General features: G+C 43.1%; 1 protein-coding gene across 1 annotated transcript; it reads right to left on the reverse strand.

The window, feature by feature from the left end:
• Positions 1 to 1641: 1641 nt before the first annotated feature.
• On the reverse strand, positions 1642 to 18570 carry chrnb5a (cholinergic receptor, nicotinic, beta 5a). The gene is made up of 6 exons (XM_029259114.1): positions 17655 to 18570; positions 9054 to 9199; positions 8266 to 8310; positions 7673 to 7782; positions 2328 to 3282; positions 1642 to 1817 (listed from the first exon to the last, which is right to left on the reverse strand). The coding sequence occupies exons 1-6, from the start codon at positions 17707 to 17709 to the stop codon at positions 1671 to 1673; spliced, it is 1458 nt and encodes a 485-aa protein (XP_029114947.1). The 5' UTR covers positions 17710 to 18570; the 3' UTR covers positions 1642 to 1670.
• Between the last annotated feature and the right edge of the window lie 1041 nt (positions 18571 to 19611).

The raw sequence follows: 19611 nt of genomic DNA on the forward strand, positions 1-19611 counted from the left end.
TCTAAGGTGACATACAATAGCAGACAAGCAACTTGGACCCAAAAGCTTATTTTTCTCACAACTCCTTGGCCTGGGAGCTTTTTGTTTTCCTTTCCTCACTCACCAGATGGCTTATCTCCATTTCATTTATTAATTCATTAATTGTTTTCTTGGATTATTTAAATCCCTTTCTCTTACCTGTATGTCCCATGCTTCTTTGTGAATACAGCTCTATATGAAGAACATACCACATAATTATTTCTGTGCTAAGTGGATTTGGTGTCAGTTGTGACACCGTCATAGACTGTCGTCAGCGGATCGATTTCTTACAAGCACCTTGTAAGCACTTTCTGCAGTATTCAAGTTATTCTTTTAACTTGCCTTGAGTAAAAGAAGAAGATAAATTCTTTACAATAATTTACCCATTTATATTGCTGAATGATACTACAGCAGGAGTTGCATCTAGTCAAAAAGGGCAGTTTCTGCAGCTTGAACCACCACTTCATGACCAGTAAAAACAATAACTTCTGCATTCAGGTGCAGATCTGATGAAACAATTAAACACTCTGACTTGTGCACCAGTAAGTAATATTTTTATAATAGTTATTGCAGTAATACAGTTATTAAAATTCACACTCTCTATGCATTTCGAAATGGCTGTGTTATCTCTTGTTAACAGTACTCCAATGTTTTGACACCCCAAGGGTTAATACAGGCAATCCCTGGATTGCAAACGAGTTCCATTCCTAAGTCTGTCTTTAAGTCGGATTTCTATGTAAGTTGGAACAGTTTGGTACGGTGTGTCAAACCTCAGTTAGTCAAATGTTTGTCTTAGTATATAGCGTACCTTTCTATGCATAAAAAACATCAAAGAAACACTTCTGGATACACTAAAACATCTCTAATAAAACAAAACGGTAATAATAATACAATGTAATGATGATAATGATAATAATAAATGTAACTACAGTATTTATAATAGAGGGAGGAGGAGGAGGAGGAGAGAGTGTGTGTGTGGGTATAAAAAACATTAAAGAAACTTTAATTTTCACTTTTCCAATGTTCGCTAGCATTTCACCTTTTACCAACTGCTTTATTATTTCCACTTTAGTTTCATTTGTGAACGTTTTCCTTTTCTATGACGCATCACCATCACTTGCATCACATTTACACTTTAGTCCCATGGTTAGGAGGGTAAAAACAAAAAATTAAAGCCAAATACAGTAACACGAGTGTCTGTTAACAGCATCGTGGTCCAACTGAAAAGAACAAAGTCTTTGTCCTACCTCGGTCCCAGGAGCTGACGAGCCGCTGTAGATGCACAGTGTTTTGATGCGTCGCAAAGTAGCGCCTGTTCATTATTACTAACCATTGCATACGACTCAAATTTTTAATATAATAAGCTTTAGGGAAAAAGGTGCTTTGTAACTACGGGTTGTACGTAAGTTAGACGTTCGCAATCCAGGGACCGCCTGTACCAGTTTTGTAGAGCTGCAAGGTACTTTATGACATCATCCTAACACCATACAAAAAAACCTTTCTTGGAAATGTACCTTAACATAAATAAAACAATAAAAATATATATCACACAACCAAAGAAAAATGGAAAGTACCTCGGAACAGACCAACACATGAAAAAATAGTGCTGGAGTTGCTCCCGTTTCCTTGGTTTTTTCCTTCTTTACAGTGTTTTACTCATCAACGGTGGCAGGCGTGCTGTAGCTCTGGAACAGTGGCTGCATGAAGAGGCCCAAGGTACCCACTACGCACACCAGGATGAAGATCCACAGGAAGAGCCTGTCAATCACCATGGCCACGTACTTCCAGTCCTCGATGACCTGAGGCACACAAGAGCATTTATACACTTTCAACACCATTGCATGTAGATTCATTTATTTTTAAAGTACTTCTTTTAAAAATGGCATGGTGGCACAGTGGGTATCACTGGTGCCTTGCAGCTTGAGCTGCTTGGATATAGGAGTCTGAATCTGGTTCAGGGTGTGCAACATTTGCATGTTCTCACTGTGTTAGCAATCCAAAGACATGTGGAAGAAGTCCATTAATGGTAAACCAAATGGATGTATTAAGTCAAATTTGACTTGACAGCTCTTATTTAACAAATCTTGCATTTCAAAGAATTTTTATGAAACTTCTTTGAGAGTACCTTCATTCCCACAATTGGTTGCTCTTTAACCTACTGAAAATTTAAGCTGCTCTGACTTCTGTATGTCTGTTCAGCAGTACCTAAATGCCCAAGAAAATGATGGATGCGTAAGTTTGGTTTATGTTTATGCGGCTATTAAAAATGTTGACCCAAAAACAGTGCTTCCACTTCAGCTTCTACTCACGCCCTCATCATCATCCTCACTCTTCAGGTGCTCAGCAATGTAGCGCACCCCATCCACCGCCTCTTCCACACCTGTGTCACACTTGATGGTCATCCTCCTCCGGAACTCCGCATGCTCTGGGTAGTCGCTGATCCTCCAGCCGTACTTCCTGGCAGACTCCTCATTGATATAGAAGGAGTCCACATCAGTTCTCCCCAGCCCGAGGTCCAGGAAGGACCTACGCCGATGTTTCCGACGAAATTTTTCCCGGATGTTGGAACTGCCAGGCCGTCGCATGAAGAGGAACGTAGGCAGCTTGTGCAGAAAGACCCTTTTAACCCAGTCAGGCATGTGGTGGGTACTGGGTGATCGATGGTGTACGTTGAGTACACACACGCTGGTCACAATGGAGAAGGTCACCAGCACCATGGTAAACATCAGGTATTTGCCGATCAGAGGCACAGCCAGTGAGGTCGGGGGAACAATTTTGGAAATCAGGAGCAAGAAGACAGTGAGGGCCAGCAGGACAGAGATGCAGAGAGTCATCTTCTCACCACAGTCAGAGGGCAAGTAGAAAACGAGAATGGCCAAGGAGGTGATGAGCACGCAGGGGATGATGAGGTTGATGGTGTAAAACAGAGGCTTCCGTTTGATGATGAAGTCATAGGTGATGTCGAGGTAAGTGATGTCATTCGGATCCTCATTCCTTCTGCCTGGCAGAGATACGATATCCCACTCGCCGCTAGGTGTGAAGTCATCGCGACTGGCAAAGTCACTGGTGAGGATGATGTCAATCTCTGTATGATCATAGGTCCAGGAGCGGAATTTTAGGGTGCAGTTCTGCTGGTCAAAGGGGAAGTCCTTCACCTCTATTTTGCAGGCGCTTTTGTAAATGGAAGGGGGCAGCCAGGCAACATCACCCGTGTTGGACACGACAACGTTGCAGTAAAAAGAAACTTCATACGTCCCATCAGCACTAATGGGGTGAGAGAAATATGTAGTTACTTTATACTCTTACAGTACAATATAACAAAGTGAAATGTATACATTTCTCTTAAATTTTCCAGTGGGATTATTTTGAAGGAAAAGCGTGAATAATAATTTTTCAAAAGAAAACACATCCCGGTTCATGTGGAACTCAACATTTCCTTAAAATACAATACAGTTAATTAATTGTGTGATATAGAGATGCATAACAGTTTTTTTACTGTGTTTTTATCAGTTTGATGTAACATTTATTTAACCTAATTACGTTTGTAACTTAAGCACTGCAGCAGATTCACCGTGCTACCACGATGTCTGTAAAGCATGCTAAATAGATGCTTCACTGTAGAAATCACCTGAAGTGTTTAAAAAATAACTGGTACAGGTAGTCACTGACTTACGATGGGGTTACGTTCCATAAAACCCATTGTAAATAGAAAATATCGTAAGTTGAAAATGCATTTAATACAACTAACCTACCGAACATCATAGCCTAGTATATGTACGATGGCCATTACAGGCTTGCCGCCTTCATGCTGGGCAACTATCTTGAGTTTCTCCTCAAGAGTAATTGCCATCCTCTTCTTCTTCCCACCAGTAGCAGTAGACACATATGGGCATTTTTGTGACATTATGGATGCAGAAAACACAACGTAGATACAGGGGGGTATCTGTATAGCGACCAAATGGCAGTCTGGGAGATGCGGATCGCTGTCACTGCCCAGCATCACGAGAGAGTATCGCACCACATATCGCTTGCCCGGGAAAAAAAAAAAAAAAAATCGAAATTCAAAATTCTGACCATCGTAAAGTCGAAAAAATTGTAAGTCAAACCATCGTACGTCATAGAGGATCTATGTTTTGTTTTAAATATTTATTCCTTTTGGGGCAAAAAATATTGACGTAGTATTAATTTGGGAAAAATAATAAGATGTAGCATGACTCAGGAAAATTAGTGATGCATGGGCCACATCGATGTTTTCCATGATTTCTTGGTAAAAACTGCACCAGTGTGCATCATTTCACTGTAAGCCATGCTTTTCGGTTCATGTTAGCTTCGTACGGCAGTTATCCTCTGTGCTGTAATAGTACAATATTTACATTAATGCTGTAAAACTTTTGGAACCCTTTAAAGTTTAATGTACATTGAGAATAAAGCAACCAGTCTTTGTGTGTCTTTATTTTTACCCTCTAAACCCCGATGAAAAAATAAGGTTTTGAGTAAACATATACTAGTTAACATGTACTTCTGCATTCTGAAAACACCGAACAAAAATAATACCAACGCTTGCTAGGCAAAGAAGGGAGAGAGACAAGGAAACTTGGACCCAAAGGACAACCTAAACACACTTGCTGATTTGACATCCCAAGGAAAAAAAATGTTTTACTTTCTTTAACTGCAATTAAAAAGCAAGAAATGAACACAATATAAAAACCCAAGAGTGGGAGGCTGACGCATTTCTATTAATGAACCAGTCTTTAATCCTTATTTATTTACAGCCGTACTGATGTCCCCAAAATTATTTTTGTAAAGGATTTTCCAGATGAATGTACTTCCAAATATGTTAAAATATACCTCAGCAAAAAGCAGGAATTATCATTATAATCACATAGTATGTTGTTATGCATTTTAGTCTTGTATGCAATGTTTGAAGCTTTACTTAGTATTCATATGAATCATATGAATTGAATTTAGCATGGTAGTATTGATGCTGGAAGTAATTTCATAAATTTGAACTTATTTATAGCCATCCAATCTATCACAGGATCAGTGACCTGGACTAAATACTGCTAGTCATTAGACTGACATAATCTGGCTCTTCTTTCAGAGTTTCATGCAAATACTTATAGGCAACTCCATAACCAGTAATATTTCAGTACATTTGTCCTACAGAATATAACGTGATTTTTCAAAATGACATTTTTGGCAGAGGTGTAGCTTTAAACCACAAGAGTACAATTTTTGAAATTAACGAATCAACATTTCAGTATCATTTCTTTTAGCAGTTAGAATTTCTAAGCAATTTTTCCAAAATGGTCATCGCTGATCCAGTAATGTTTCGAAAGCCACCATTCAGACTGGCTTCTGACATTATTTGCTGGGAATCAAGATATAAGCTCCTTCGCACAGAGTGATTCTGCTGTGGAACAGCTACTGAGGTATGAAGAGGGCCCATGAGGTCCAGGTCCTTCAGTTCACAAAGCCCAGCACTACTGCTCTACTCTCTCTTTTTACTCTCTCCATCATCAGACCTGCTGTAGCCCAGACAGAAGTACATAGCCTGGAATGCATAAGAAAGACCCAGCAGTCTAAATGAACACCACTGCAGAATCGTTTACATAGCACAGGTAACGTGGCGGAGTGACTAATGAGACTGATATTAACAAACCATCCACCCACCCACCCATCCATCCATCCATCGTCAATAACCGCTTGTCCCGAGCGGGGTCGTGGCAACCCGGAGCCTTGCCCAGCAGCACAGGGCGCAGGGTCAAGGGGGGAGGGGACACATCATGGACAGGATGCCAGTCTGTCGCAAGTCACCCCAAGTAGGGCTCAAACCCCAGACCCGACACATAGAGGGCACCAGCCAAACCTGCTGCACCACCAGGCTCTCCCCTTATTAACGAACCATTAACATCAATATTGAGGTATTAACATATAAATCTTTTTTATATTGTATAAAAAAAAATTTCTTATGCTCTATGCATTAATTTGGGTCTCTTTGCCAGGGACAGGCCACACTGTTTTGGGAAGCTAATGAGGTTTAGTGAACATGCTGTATCCCTATTGTGTATTGTTGGGAGGAAATTAATATAACTGGCACTTCCATATACCGGTATAGCATAAAGTCCCCAACTATGTCCCCATCTCTCCTGACTTACCATCAACATATAGATCTCCATCTTGTGGCTATCATTACTTCCCTTCGGCTGTGTGCTTTTAATGCCCTGACCAGGACCTGTGGAACTGATAATAAACCTAGCTTATGTGTGTTACTTCCTTCCTCTCTCACTGGGCATCTGTCAAAACTCAATTAATGCATTCTTTAAAAATCTGTAACGGGAACAATAAAACCACTGATGTGGTTTAAATGTCCAAGGAGACCACAGTTTATGCCATTACACCTCATTAATCACCACTGAATTGAAATCATCCTGCTGGAAATGAAAGTCGATTCCCTTGTTGTGAAAATATTTAATGCATCAATATTAGCACAGAAGGGGGTGCGGTAACGCAGTGGGTTTGACCGGGTCCTGCTCTCCGGTGGGTCTGGGGTTCGAGTCCGGCTTGGGGTGCCTCGTGACAGACGGCCGTCCCGTCCTGAGTGTGTGACCCCCCAGCCTTACGCCCTGTGTTACCGGGTTAGACTCCGGTTCGCCACAACCCCACTTGGGACAAGCGGTTTCAGACAATGTGTGTGTGTGTGTGTGTGTGTGTGTGTGTGTGTGTGTGTATATATATGAATATTAGCACAGAAAACATTCATTTTGCCAGATGGGTGTAGAATAAAGCACTTATTTATAAATACTTCTAAAGGGACCTTGTACAGTTCCCATGCCAGTGTTTAATAACCTACTCTATTGTCATGATTTAAGAGTAGAAGTGTCATTAAAATCAAGGTCTTTCATTGAAAAGGACCTTAAACTTAGATAAGTCATAAATAAACAAAAATAGTAGTTTCACAGGAAAATATCTTCCTTTGTAACTTTTTATAACCTGGGCAAGACTTGATTAAGGGTACACTACAGTTTGTGCTAGTTCTCAACATTATATATAAGACTTGAGACAAAAAAAATACATGAAAGCATCCAGTGAGAACGTTTAAATTGTACACTGCATGTATAACACAATGCATATACTAAATTGAGTGGCTCACCCAAAATGAGAAAATGATCGTAACTGCTTTGCAAATGAGTAATTTCATTGAAGCTAACACTGATGGGCTAAAATTGGCTACAGATTAAGACCTATATGCCAACAATCACCTCAAAAAAGATTTTTAAAGGAAGTGGAAATAAATAGGAAGGTGATTAGGAATCGGCGATATTCTGGTAAATTCCTATGCAGCTACTCATGTGATGAACACTGGTGCATGTGGTGGAAAAAAAAAACAAACTAACTGTACTTAAGAATCACACATCTGCAGCTATTTCTCTTTCTCCTAATGTAATGCACAAACTGTATTTTCTATGAGAAGTATGTCGTTTTGGAGAAAAGCGTCTGCTGAATGAATAAATGTAAATGTAACCGTAAATATAAAGGTAGGTCCAACAACATCTTTACTTCAGCAAACTTCTGTTCTGAACATGCACATCTTACTCTTTTCAAATGAGCATAACTCTGAGGGGGGTGAGTAGCCAGAGCAGCGAAGCCTTACTTGTTGTAGAGGACTATGTCGGGCAGCCAGACGTGGTGGGACGGAATGCGCAGCTTTGTGATGCCCTCGTACTCCTGGGGGTCCCACATCAGCCGGTAGTCATGCCACTCCTGAGGCGGCGCGCGCGGGAGTGTGAACGACCACGCACACGGACACAAAATCAACACTCGCGTACAGGTAACGCACAGGAGCGCATGCGCTGAAAACAGACGCCCAAAGAGTGCATGACTTTACTCCAAAATCTCACGAAGGACAGGCAAAAAACCTGAAAAAAAAACTATAAAAACTATTGATTAAACTGATGTCATAATATGCCTAATTTATCTTTCGTTTGGCAACTTAATTATGTGCCTTAAACCAAAGTACAAAAAATAATCAATCACTGTGAGTACAAATTACAAATTAGGTTTGTGTCCAAATTAATATTCAAAGCACCGGTCAAAAAATTGCGGTCGCAAATGCCACTCGTATTAGAAAAGGTTAATATCAGTATTAATCATTTGTTAATGCGTCCTTCATAGCACACAAAATGAGCACGGAGTGCGAGCGGAGTGAAAGGGCAAGGAGGACCGACTCCCACATGCAGCACTAGCCTGGTTCAGCCACACGTTGGTGGTCATGATCTGCTCCCTCTCATTCTGCAACGGAAGAGAGAGCAATCGTCAGAGCTCCCCAAAACATAAGAGCAGCACCCCTGACATTCGTATGAATAAACACACCCTTTCTCATTCTGCCTGTCGTCCCTCTGATTAACACCATAAATATCGCTCGTTTTTCCAATACACATATCTGTCTGCGCGGCGTTCTCCTCGCGTCTCTCAGCGCTAATTAAATGCAGCTCTGGCTCAATAAAGGACAGCCCACACGTCGTCTGATTGCTTCTGCTGCCCTGCCCTGCCCTACGCTCAAGCACGGTAAATACAGCTCCATCGCACACGCGGGGGACACAGGCAATCAAATTTCCAGTTTGCCCTTTCAGCCTAGCGGCTGACGTACAAGATGTAGTCCAGTTCCTGGACTCAAGATCCTCTTAGGGTGACAGGTTTACTACGAAAAACAAAATCAAGAATTTAAAGAAACAGAATGATATGCAGGGTCGGAGAAAACACATCTGTCTCTCTCTCATTAGGCCGTGAAACAAATAAGTCTGAACTGGATGATGGCTTATCTTGGACAGCGGAAGGTATCACGCTTCTCCAAGCATCATCTAACCAGAACGGGAGAGTGAATAAAATGGGACTGATCAATACAGAGCATTACCAGCTGTGAAGTGGTGAACAAGAGTACAGCGCATTACTAAGCCCAGTTTTTCCAGGACAGGGGAACCGGGGAGGGGGGACACAACAAGACTCCCATGACAAAGACAAGAAGGCGGGCTGACCACACTGATGAGCTGGGACAGGGACACCTGGATGGCGACGGTGACCTGCTGGCTCTTGTTCACCGCTGGCCGGATGAGTTTATTGTAGCGCTCTGGGCCCAGCAGGTAGTTCACCAGCCTTTCCTCTGCATCGGCTGCGGAGGCAGCTGCAAGAGAGCACCACGCACGGAGGAGTTACACAGCAGGATTTTTTTGGCTGCATCGCAAAAGAGAAGTCTGACATTAGGCTTGAAATGTAGTCAAATACAGTGATTTATCGATTATCCAGCTCTTATGGAGCCAGCCCCCCAGGTTTCAAGATGATTCCAGTGGATAAAATATGTGGGAGGTTGGATTACTGATCATCAGATTAGGGATTTTTTTCTACTTCCTTTTCTTTCCTTTAGAAACCAAAAAAAGAGAAGAACGCTATGCCGGTGTGGAGTTTTTTCCAAAGAATAAGGCACAGTGCGGGGTACATTTTTGCATAAGTCAACAGCTGTTTGCATATAATTGAAGCACTACTAAAAAAAAATTAATAAACCTTTGCACGATTACGATTATGATTATTGATATTATCATAATCATCATACGTTGTTTTGCAAAGCCCATCGCTGAGAGCCAACAGTTTAGCACTGAAGTCATTTTAAACCTCTGGCACAGAACAAATCTGATTAATTCACACAGTGAGTTGGCAGGAGACAAATCCTGGCACAGGGTGCGGCTTGACACGACTGACAGCTTCACAACAGCAGCACGTGGCAGTTCGTCCACGTAATGAAGACCGGACGCTTCCGGCGAAAGGACAAGGAAGGACACTATATGAAGCACATAATGCGGTGCTTCCTCATGTTACAAATGACTGAGATCAGGTTTCACGCCGCCGATGAAGGCCTCCCGCCGAGATGCGTCCGTCCCGGAGACTAGCTGAAGCAGCTCTCATTAGAACAATGATTTTAACAAAAGTTTCGTGTGTGTGAACACTTGATGAAGATGTATTAAGATAACCCTTCACAGAAAGTTAATATATATACTCTTAGTGTGATATATCACAAGACAGAAGTGTACTTTACAAAATGAACCTTTATTAATTTTAGGGGAAATGTTTCAGAAATTCAAAATATCAAGGCCCCGGTGGCATGTAATATCAAAGAGCGCAAGAAAAAGAAGCTTTTCGCAGCGCCTGATGCAATCACGGAAAATTATCTCGCCGACAAAACAGAGCGCATATTTATCTGCAGGAGTTCGACGGCAGGGCAGGAGGCTGGGTTCGACCCCATTCCGGCAGCCACGAAGCCTATGACGGAATCCGGCCTGACCGCTGCCCCACTCCCTCCCTCTACACACCCTGCATCGCACTGTCACACTTCCAGGCCGCGCCGTGACCCACGCGCTGTCCATCCGGATTCATCAGGTTTCGCCGCGCTCTTGTTCCTCGGCCGGGCGCTCTTTCGCGGCTTTCGCGTGCGCCTCGTCGGTGGCTCTTCCTTCCAACGATCAATATCTCAACATACTAATTGATAGAAAAAAGTCAACACTGGAGAAACTTAACCGCAGAAACAACACCACTGCCTATGAAAGCATTATTTCATAAGTGTCTACTTCAAATGAGTGAAAGGCTACCGAATCGGTGCGGTCACGTACGGTGGGGGAACGCCATGTAGGGCCATGCCTTGCTTTTATCCAAAAATCTAGACTCCAGGTAATAAAGGACCGTCTCCGGATGACGTCGGGGCACCACGGCAGATTCCGAGGTCAGAGACAACTCAGGGAGGGGTAGCACTTTAGGGGCAGCTGAACGGTGTGCTTTCCACCCATTTAGAAGCGGTACACCTCCTTCCGTGTGCTGAGCACTGCCTTCCGACTCCGCGGCTTACCGTTCGGGCCTGAAGAGATTCGTTACAAGCATCAACGAGACGGCAAACAAGAAAACTCCACTTCTTTGACGTCATTATGTAAACACTTTTCTTCTTCACTGTCATTAACTACATGGCAAGTAACAGGATACAATGAGGTCTCTTAAAAATAGCCTTTCACAATCTGTCTTTCTTTCCATAGCTTCCGCATCACAATTACCACAGGAACTCCACGAAGGAACGGCTTAGGCCCACAGTCAGATGACGTGAAGCCAAAGAGCAGGCAATGACATCAGTGCCACTAAGCCTTGACCTGGAGGGAACTGGCTTTTAGGGCAAGAATGTCAAAACAACAGCAAAATCGCTATAATCTCGCATTCCCATTAAAGGACACCGAATGACCGTCTATGGGACGTCTGATTAATCCTGATTGTTGGCAAGCTCTTCAAGTGGCACAGTTCACTGCAAAACCAAACCAAATTTAGACACTGGGAAACAGACTGAGCAGGAATACCTGAAACTGTGCAAAGAAAAATTAAAGCTCAATCAGGGGTAACCAAATATGTTTCTGACCTCTTACTTTTGGTGTTCAACTGCAATGTGTGCGGTGATTTCCTAGGAAGGAGCTTCGAATTTAAACCCTGATTTCCAGTGACACTGAGCAACATGTGCCGTGGGAGTAACAGCAGCTGAGCAGGGTATTTAGAGCATCATAAATGGATGGAAGATGTGTGTATACGTGTATGTGGGTGGGGCGGGGGGGAGCGTCATGTGCGACTCAGCTGCAGACGTGCAGCGACAGCTTCTTGCTCCACTGATCTCCTGCACAAACCCAAAACCTACATTCGCTCCAGCAGGCGAACACAATGAGCAGTACGACTCTGACAGCAGCTCCGCTTCCACTTCAGCTACCGCTGATGTCACAGCGAGTATTATGTTAACTTCCAATGAGCAACTTGCTACCGAGGCATGTTTCACGTGGTGATTTAAAATAATTTTTTTAAAAAAAACAAGGGAAATCTGCAGAAATACAAGCAGCATTAAAAAAGCAGCACACTTAACCTGCGTATTTCAGCAAATTGTTTCAGTAGAGTACAGTTAAACAAAAAACTTGTTTTTAAATCTCCACAAATATAAAACTCAGCAGAGGTGACAAGTTCATACTGCAGTTTACACATGAGCCACTTGGGGCAGCAGTGAAGCATCACTCATGTCCTTCAACTTTTAAATTCATCCATAACACCTACTTACTGCTACATTGCAGCTTCTTAGATTTATTTAGCAGAGGCTTTCCTCCAAAGCAACTTCCAATGAACTCTACGTAGTGTTATCAGCCCACACCCCTTATTCACCACGGTGACTTACACTGCTAGGTACACTACTTACACTGGGTCGCTCATCCATACATCAGTGGAATGCACACACTCTCTCTGTCACTCACACACTATGGGTGAGCCTGAACAGCATGTCTTTGGACTGTGGGAGGAAACCAGAGCACCCAGAGGAAACCCACGCAGACACAGGGAGAACATGCAAACTCCACATAGGCTGAGTATATAGTTGCCTTCAAAGACAAGCAGTGTCACGTGTGTATAGTTTGTAAGTGATTCGGTGACTAATCTGGAATAGGAAGCATGAGACTTCAGTGAAACTCCAACCTCTCAGAGAATTTCTTTTGAGTATAACTGCTTTTTACCTGACAAAAGGAACATGGTACTATTGCTTGTAGTTAAAACTGCTAGGTAACACTTGTAACTGTGCCTTTGGAGCACTATACAATAACGCTATCCTCTTGAGCATAAAACTGAAAAAACAAATGCGGCATGGCATCATTTCATTACATAATTTCCATTTTTTTTTCCAGTGTCTTACATTAATTCTGACAGCCAAAGCATGAGAAAAAAAATCTATGAAGATGGCTTTTAAATTAAAATAGTACAATGACTTTTATAACCATCACAGCTTTAGTATAGCATGAGAGCTTGAAGAATATTCATGCAAATTAGAAAAAAAGCCAGCAAATTCTATGTAATTTAATGCAAAATAGAAAACAACTTTGCTATCCAGTCCACTGCTGTTCATTATTCCCAACATGGCATTCAGTTCAAATTTTAATATGCTATTAAAATTCATATGTGTAACTCGTATTCCATAAGCTGCCAGAGTCAATTTGTCCGCTCGCCACATATGTGGTCAGTCCTAAAAATGAATTTGGTAATGATCCAGCAGGTTTCCAAACGAAGTTACCATCGTTTCTCTTCTCTGAAAAACAAAACTGGTTTTCCAGAGACCTGGACTTTAAGTTTTATTAAGAAACTGCATGTTTATTGCAAGCTTCTCACAAATGTCACACTCTCCAAATTTCCATGCACGTCTCCCTGTCAGTCAACCCATTCTGAAGATGTTCCAGTACTGTACTGTAAACCTCAGCAAGAGGACTAAGAGTAAGCATCAGGATGATAGTTGGTAGCCCAGTGGTTATATTTGCTGCCTTTGAGCCCCCTGATCACAGGTTCAAACCCCAGCTATAGTACCCTTGAGAAATGCATTTACCCTAAACTACTCTAGAAATATCATCCCACTGTACAAAAGTGGAAAAAATTCTAGATAGCTTGATGTTGTAAGTCTCCTCGGAGAGAAGCGTTGAGTAAATGAGTCTTGCGGTAACATTAATGCTGCTGGCATGGGACTTGTCTCTGAGGCTGCCACAGAAACTCTGCAATATTTTGGAGGATAAGGAAAAAGCTGCTACTATCCTGACTTCTCACAAAGGCCACCTATATGACAGGGCATTTCAACTATAATCCTGGTCAATGACAAAATATTTTACAGCTTTTTTTTACACCACTGAAAAAAGAGAAAAAAAGTTAATTTAGCTGAATCTGGGGGTTTAGGGTGTAAACTAAAAAGATTAATAACTAAAAAATGTGAGTCAGCCACAAATTTGATTATTCAGCTGATGCTTTTCTCCAGAGCAACTTATAATGTTATGCTACCTACGATTATTTACCCATTTACACAGCTGGGCAAGTTTCCTAGAGCAGTTTAGGGTAAGTACCTTGTCCAAGGGCACAACAGCTGAAGGTAGGATTCAAACCTACAACCTTCAAGTGCAAAGCTAGCAGCCCTAACCACTACACTGCCCCACTGGGCTCTTTGTTTTGAATATTTGACAGATTATGCTAAATCAAATTTCAATTCATCACAAGTAATATTTTGCAAAATGACACATTTTTGAGTGTGTAATTATGCTAGCATAGCAACAGTGAAAAAGCCCTGACAATAACCTCTTACAAACACAGTGCTTGTACATCTAATAGGTAAGCACCAGGTGGCATGCAGACACTAAATGTTTTCCTCATTTAAAAAAAAAAAGTTTGTGATAAAGTATTTACCAGCGGGCACGTACTAAGCAGTTGACGTAAATTACTATATACTCTATACTGAAAATTACCCTTTTCTGTCTCTCAGATATGCTGCCTCGGCTTCTATCACCCGGTTAGCAAAGCTGAGGAAACTTACAGACCCTTGGTGTCAAAAAAGAAATGTGTGAAGAATAAATAACGGAATAATTTCTTACCCCTTTTGTATTTTCACATTGTCCGAGGACATCGGTGTTTGAACGGGAGCGGCTTGGCGGTTACATGGTCACCTTAAAACATCATGGACATAAGGTTGCCTATAGCCTCAGCTGTCTTTGTGGACATGGTGTGCAGGTTTACCAGTTTGCTGTTCAGCAGAACCGGCCGATTGATCTTGGTGTGCGAAAGCTCACTGTGACAGATCGGCAGCCCGCCTTATCCCCATACTTTACTTTAGATCACTGCAACCTTTACTGGATAAGCTTCCTTATGAAATTGAGTGAACGGACAAGACTTTCAATAATGCAGCTTTTGCTCCTAAGGGTTTATGGAGCCACCAGTTCGGATTAGCAGCTCTGGGAACTCGGCATAAAGAGTCCTCAAAAGTGTTTTCAAAACAGGTGCCTGTCGTAAACTCCCGTGATAAGAAAACTTTGTTTTGAGAGTTGTCAAAAGAAGTCATACAAACTGCGTGTCCTGCAACAGCACGTCATATGGATGACTACAAGAGTAGGACAAAGAGGAACCAGTGAATGGCAAAGAACAAGTGTCCGTGTACGGCAAAGCCAAAGGACAACATCACGATCACACTTCGGTGTAAACATAGTTAACCCCAGTCTTACGTCCAAATGAACTTAAGCAGAATGACGCAAGCCGAGTTTATCCACCACCCAGATACATTGCATAGTTCAGCTAGGATTTAGGACTAGGCATGGATTTCTTCCTTAAGTTTTCACTTCTGTGTCTCCATGAAACAAAACGAACCTTCAAAACAAAAAAGTTAGTACTCCAACATATTAGGACATGGACTTTTAATTTCAAGGTCGTTCGTTCAAGTCCCAAGAGGGGCCTTGCTGTAGTACACTGAATATAGCACACAACTTGATCCATTCCAGTTAAACTCTGTGCTTCGATAGCTGTAACCATAAACTGCTTTGGAGAAAAGCGTCATCTTTGCAACAAAACGGAATTATTACAAAAAATTCATGTACTCCATAATCCAGCCAAAGGCCGTGGCGAAATCCTCAATCCTGATGCAATAACGCTCAAGCTAAAACCAAACTACTTTCCAGGTGCTCTTTAGAGCTTAAATAATTTACACATTTGCTTCGTGCTTTTTATTCCAAAAAATTTGTTTTGAAATATAAGTCGTAAAAAAAAAAAAAAAATAACTGTTAGAAAAATGGACAAATCCATAGCCAACTCTAAAGGATCATAAATGTTATTATTTATTCCACTTTAAAAATAAACATCCTATAGAGCTCTTTTGGGCAGTAAAAATGTCCTGTTCGTAAATTATTTATACGGCTCTCATCTCGGATACCTTCTGTAAGAGCCAAAGCCTTTCAGCTTCAGCTGTTCTTTTCTGCAACATTAGGATGGATTTTAACAAAAGTCTGGATCTGACAGAGAACATCTTCCAGGTCGGGCAGATCGCTCCTCTGCAGTACTGCAGTTGGAGTTAAACAGAGTCAAAGTAACGCCAGTCAGTTCATACACTGGAAAGAATGAGTGGGGGGGAATAAAATGGGGCGCCTTCAGTGCACACATTCACTTGCTCAGCTTTGCTGGTTTTGGTTCAAAGCTGTCTGGTTTTAATTCAGAGATCCACTTCTCTCGTCGAGAGTATATATGTATATAGGGTCACCACTTCGTACACATGAAGCAGTACATGTATCCTCTTCAAGACCAGTTTTAAAAGTGTTTAACTCAACTTATTCTCCGTTTTGTTTCCTAACAACTGCCTTCTCTTTCGAAAATACTAAAAGCAACGCATTAAATGGATAGTTGAAAATTAAACTTAAAGCAGTGCAAAGAAATATACGATCTTTCTTAAAACTTTCACATTTTTACCATTATGAAGCAAGGCTTAAGATGTTCGCACCGAACATTGTGTGTAACAAACTAAACTCTGTTCAGAGTATCTTCCTTAAGGGTACAACAGAATGACCTCTCCTTGAACTGATCGGAGAAACATCTGCGCCCCAGCCTGGTTACCTTGGGGGTCCTGTGGTGAAGAACTTGGATTTATGACCTGAAAGTTTGCACTTCACATCTAAGACAATGTTGTACAAGCGAACGAGATCAGCGCTGCTTCGCGAAACAGTCCGGAAAAATAACGGTTCAAATGTAGACGTTCCAGCTGTGCACTCCAGTTTTGGATGAAGATGTATGCAGAAGTTTGGCACCTCTCTTGTCAGGATTGCATGCTTCACTGAATCTCTAAGTGAAACAAATTAAGACAAGATCTGCAAGGTACAAACACACATGGGATTATCTGAATGTTTCGATGCACACTGACAATTTCTTTGCTGGATTTAGCACATTTATTTAATAAGTAAAACATAGCTCAGAGGAGGCACGTGGTGTCCTCACCCAAAAAGGCTCACCGGGCTCCAAAACCAGCGAACAGAACAAGACAAAAAATCAAGTATTCAGTAATTTTAAACAATAATGTAAAAAAATATACATATTCTCTATAGATGTGACAAACTAACAACTTGACTGACTTTCAAGTGTCACCTCATGGAAAGACACCAGTTTCTCTGCCCGTCTGCGCGTCTCTACGTCACGTGACCTACAGCGAAGCGCAGTAACTGTTAACGACTATTAGTATATTGTGTATCACTTTGCCCACTTCTCACTCGTTTTTCAACCGTACCATCATTTGCTTAAGATGAGAACTGCAGGCAAACGTTATTTTTACAGCAATGATGTCCTTCCCTGCTTTTTCGCACGGTAACATTCATTCAATTCGACCCGAGGTTGTTCTGTTGCTTTTATACATGATCGCTCGCATTATATATATATATATATGTGTCAGAATCATCACACCACACACACACACATGCAACAGTCAGACACACACAGCCCCCCCGGGATAGAAATTCGCAGTGAAAAAGTTTCACATAAAACTTTAGGAAAAAAAAATGAATGTTTTGCAATTTCGTGAATGAGATACGAGCAGAGTTAAGTACTCGGGTGATCGCGGCGTAAAAAACAAATATATTACGCCGGAGAGCCGTATGTTTTCTTTAGTATGAATTCTACACTCCAAGTGCCATCGCATCGGCGGCTTCGACGAGCACAACACCAAGTTCAAGCGGTGCTGGGAAGCGGGCGCTTCGCTGTCGCTGACCGTCGCCGCCGCCGCCGCCGGTTCCACGATTTCGCTGCTCGCTCACCTGTCACACTGAGCACGAGGAGGGACAACGTGAACGTGGCGGCGCAGGTAGCCATCGTCGGATCGCCGCGGCAGTGCGCGCGCCCACAGCTCGCCTTCACGCCTGCTTCTTCTTCTTCTTCTTCTTGTTCTTCGGGTCGGGGTGGAGGAAGAGGGACGCTCCGCGGGAGGAGCCCGGCCGACGTTAAAGTTAAAGTGCGTCCGAACCTCCCGGTGTCCTCGCCGCTGGAAGAGGGACGCGCCGCTCCGCCTTCATCCAAAATTGGCGCTTAAGAATTGTGCCAGAAAACCAGGCGGACACAAAACGGCGCACTTAGTCTTAGTTAGTTTCCTCGACTCGCGTCCACTTTGCCGCGTTATTATTATTGCCGCCGCCGCCGCCGCCGCCGTTAAAGTGGCCAGTTTATCTCCGAAGAGAAACCGGCGCATTCCGGCGAAAAGTGTCGCGCAACTTCGGGCGCGCGTCCTTCCCGCGCACTCCTCCTGCCCGGCGCGCGGCTCCCGTTTGCATCACGCGGCGCGGATCAGCAGAGGTGACATTTGTGGAAAACCGGACGCGTGGTTTCTCCCAGAGTTTGGCGAATCGTGGCGAGCGTTTTAGATCTTATCCCGAGCAGCCTCTTTCTTGTGCTCCACAGCAGGGATTAAGCGGGGATTAAACAACATGTCCGTTAAAAGTGTTTAACAGTCAGTGACTTATCAGATACGGAGTGCGGCAGTGCCTAGTGGGGAAACTGTTTTTATCGCCCCTTTATTATTGCAAATTACGTATCTTTTTGTGCAAACGCCAAAAGTAACGGTTATCTACCATTCTCATTAAGGTGATCTGGGTAGCCTGTATGTCTGTTAATGTTCCGACCTGAATCGACTTTCGCATACGTACCGTAAGAGCGCGGTACACCCAGCGCCTCCTGGGCGTTTTCATGATTTCGCAGGTGCGCCTTTTGCACCACGTGACTCGGAGTGTCGTCATACGTCGCGCCTCAGCCTTAGAAAAGGAGCGCAGCGCGGCGTGCGGTGCAAATAGGTCGCGCGTGTCGCCTTCACAGTTTTGTTCAGTTCCGCAAATAAACAGGAATCCTGCATTGAAATTGAAATGTGCAGAAGTAGCGCATGTTCAAGCTCTTACCCTGCAGAGGTTGCCTTAACTTCTTATTAGGCAGAGATTTTTGACCAGGCCAGGCCGGGTCCCCAGACTTCACACATACCCTGCAGTGACTTGGACTTATGAGACCTGAAAGTTTGCATTTCACATCTAAGACACTGTTGTACAAGTGGTAAACTATTTCTATGTTGATACGACTAAAGAGATAATTGTTGACTTCAGGAGGACCCAAGTAGGCCACTCACTTCTGCACATCAATGGAACAGCTGTGGAGAGAGTCAAAGCTCCAAGTTTCTTGGTGTCCACATGACGGAGGAGCGCTCCTGGACTCTCAACACCACCTGCCTAGCCAAGAAGGCCCAGTAGCGTCTCCGCTTCTTACGGAGGCTGAAGAGAGCCAAACTCCCCCCTACCATCCTCACTACCTTCTACAGAGGGACAATAGAGAGCATCTTGGCCAGGTGTCTCATCATGTGGTACGGGAACTGCACAGCCTCTGACCGAAAGACCCTACAGCAAGAGGTAAGAACAGCTGAAAAGATCATCGGAGTCCCTCTACCCAGCATCCACACCTCATGCAAGAACCGCTGCATCCGCAAGGCCGCCAGCATTGTGGATGACCCTTCTCACCCCTCTCATGGACTCATCGCCCTGTTGCCATCTGGCAGGAGTACAGGAGCATCCGCGCACCACCAGCAGACTCCGCAACAGTTTCTTCCCTGAGGCAGTCAGATTACTCAACACCCTGCTGCCTCCCAACGCTCACCTGGCACAGTCAAACAGCTAACCCAACATGACTCCATACACTATAAACTACTTACAGTTACCGCCCATGTCCGCGTTCACGTCCTGT

Source organism: Scleropages formosus, chromosome 16 (assembly GCF_900964775.1).
Source record: "Scleropages formosus chromosome 16, fSclFor1.1, whole genome shotgun sequence".
Classification (NCBI taxonomy): domain Eukaryota; kingdom Metazoa; phylum Chordata; class Actinopteri; order Osteoglossiformes; family Osteoglossidae; genus Scleropages; species Scleropages formosus.

Coding starts and splice junctions, on each gene's coding strand:
- chrnb5a (XM_029259114.1), bottom strand. CDS start 17,709: ATGGCTACCTGCGCCGCCACGTTCACGTTGTCCCTCCTCGTGCTCAGT. Junction 8,311..9,053: donor TGTCCCAGCTCATCAGTGTG/GTCAGCCCGCCT, acceptor CTTCCGTTGCAG/AATGAGAGGGAGCAGATCAT. Junction 1,818..2,327: donor GTGAGGATGATGATGAGGGC/GTGAGTAGAAGC, acceptor TGTGTGCCTCAG/GTCATCGAGGACTGGAAGTA.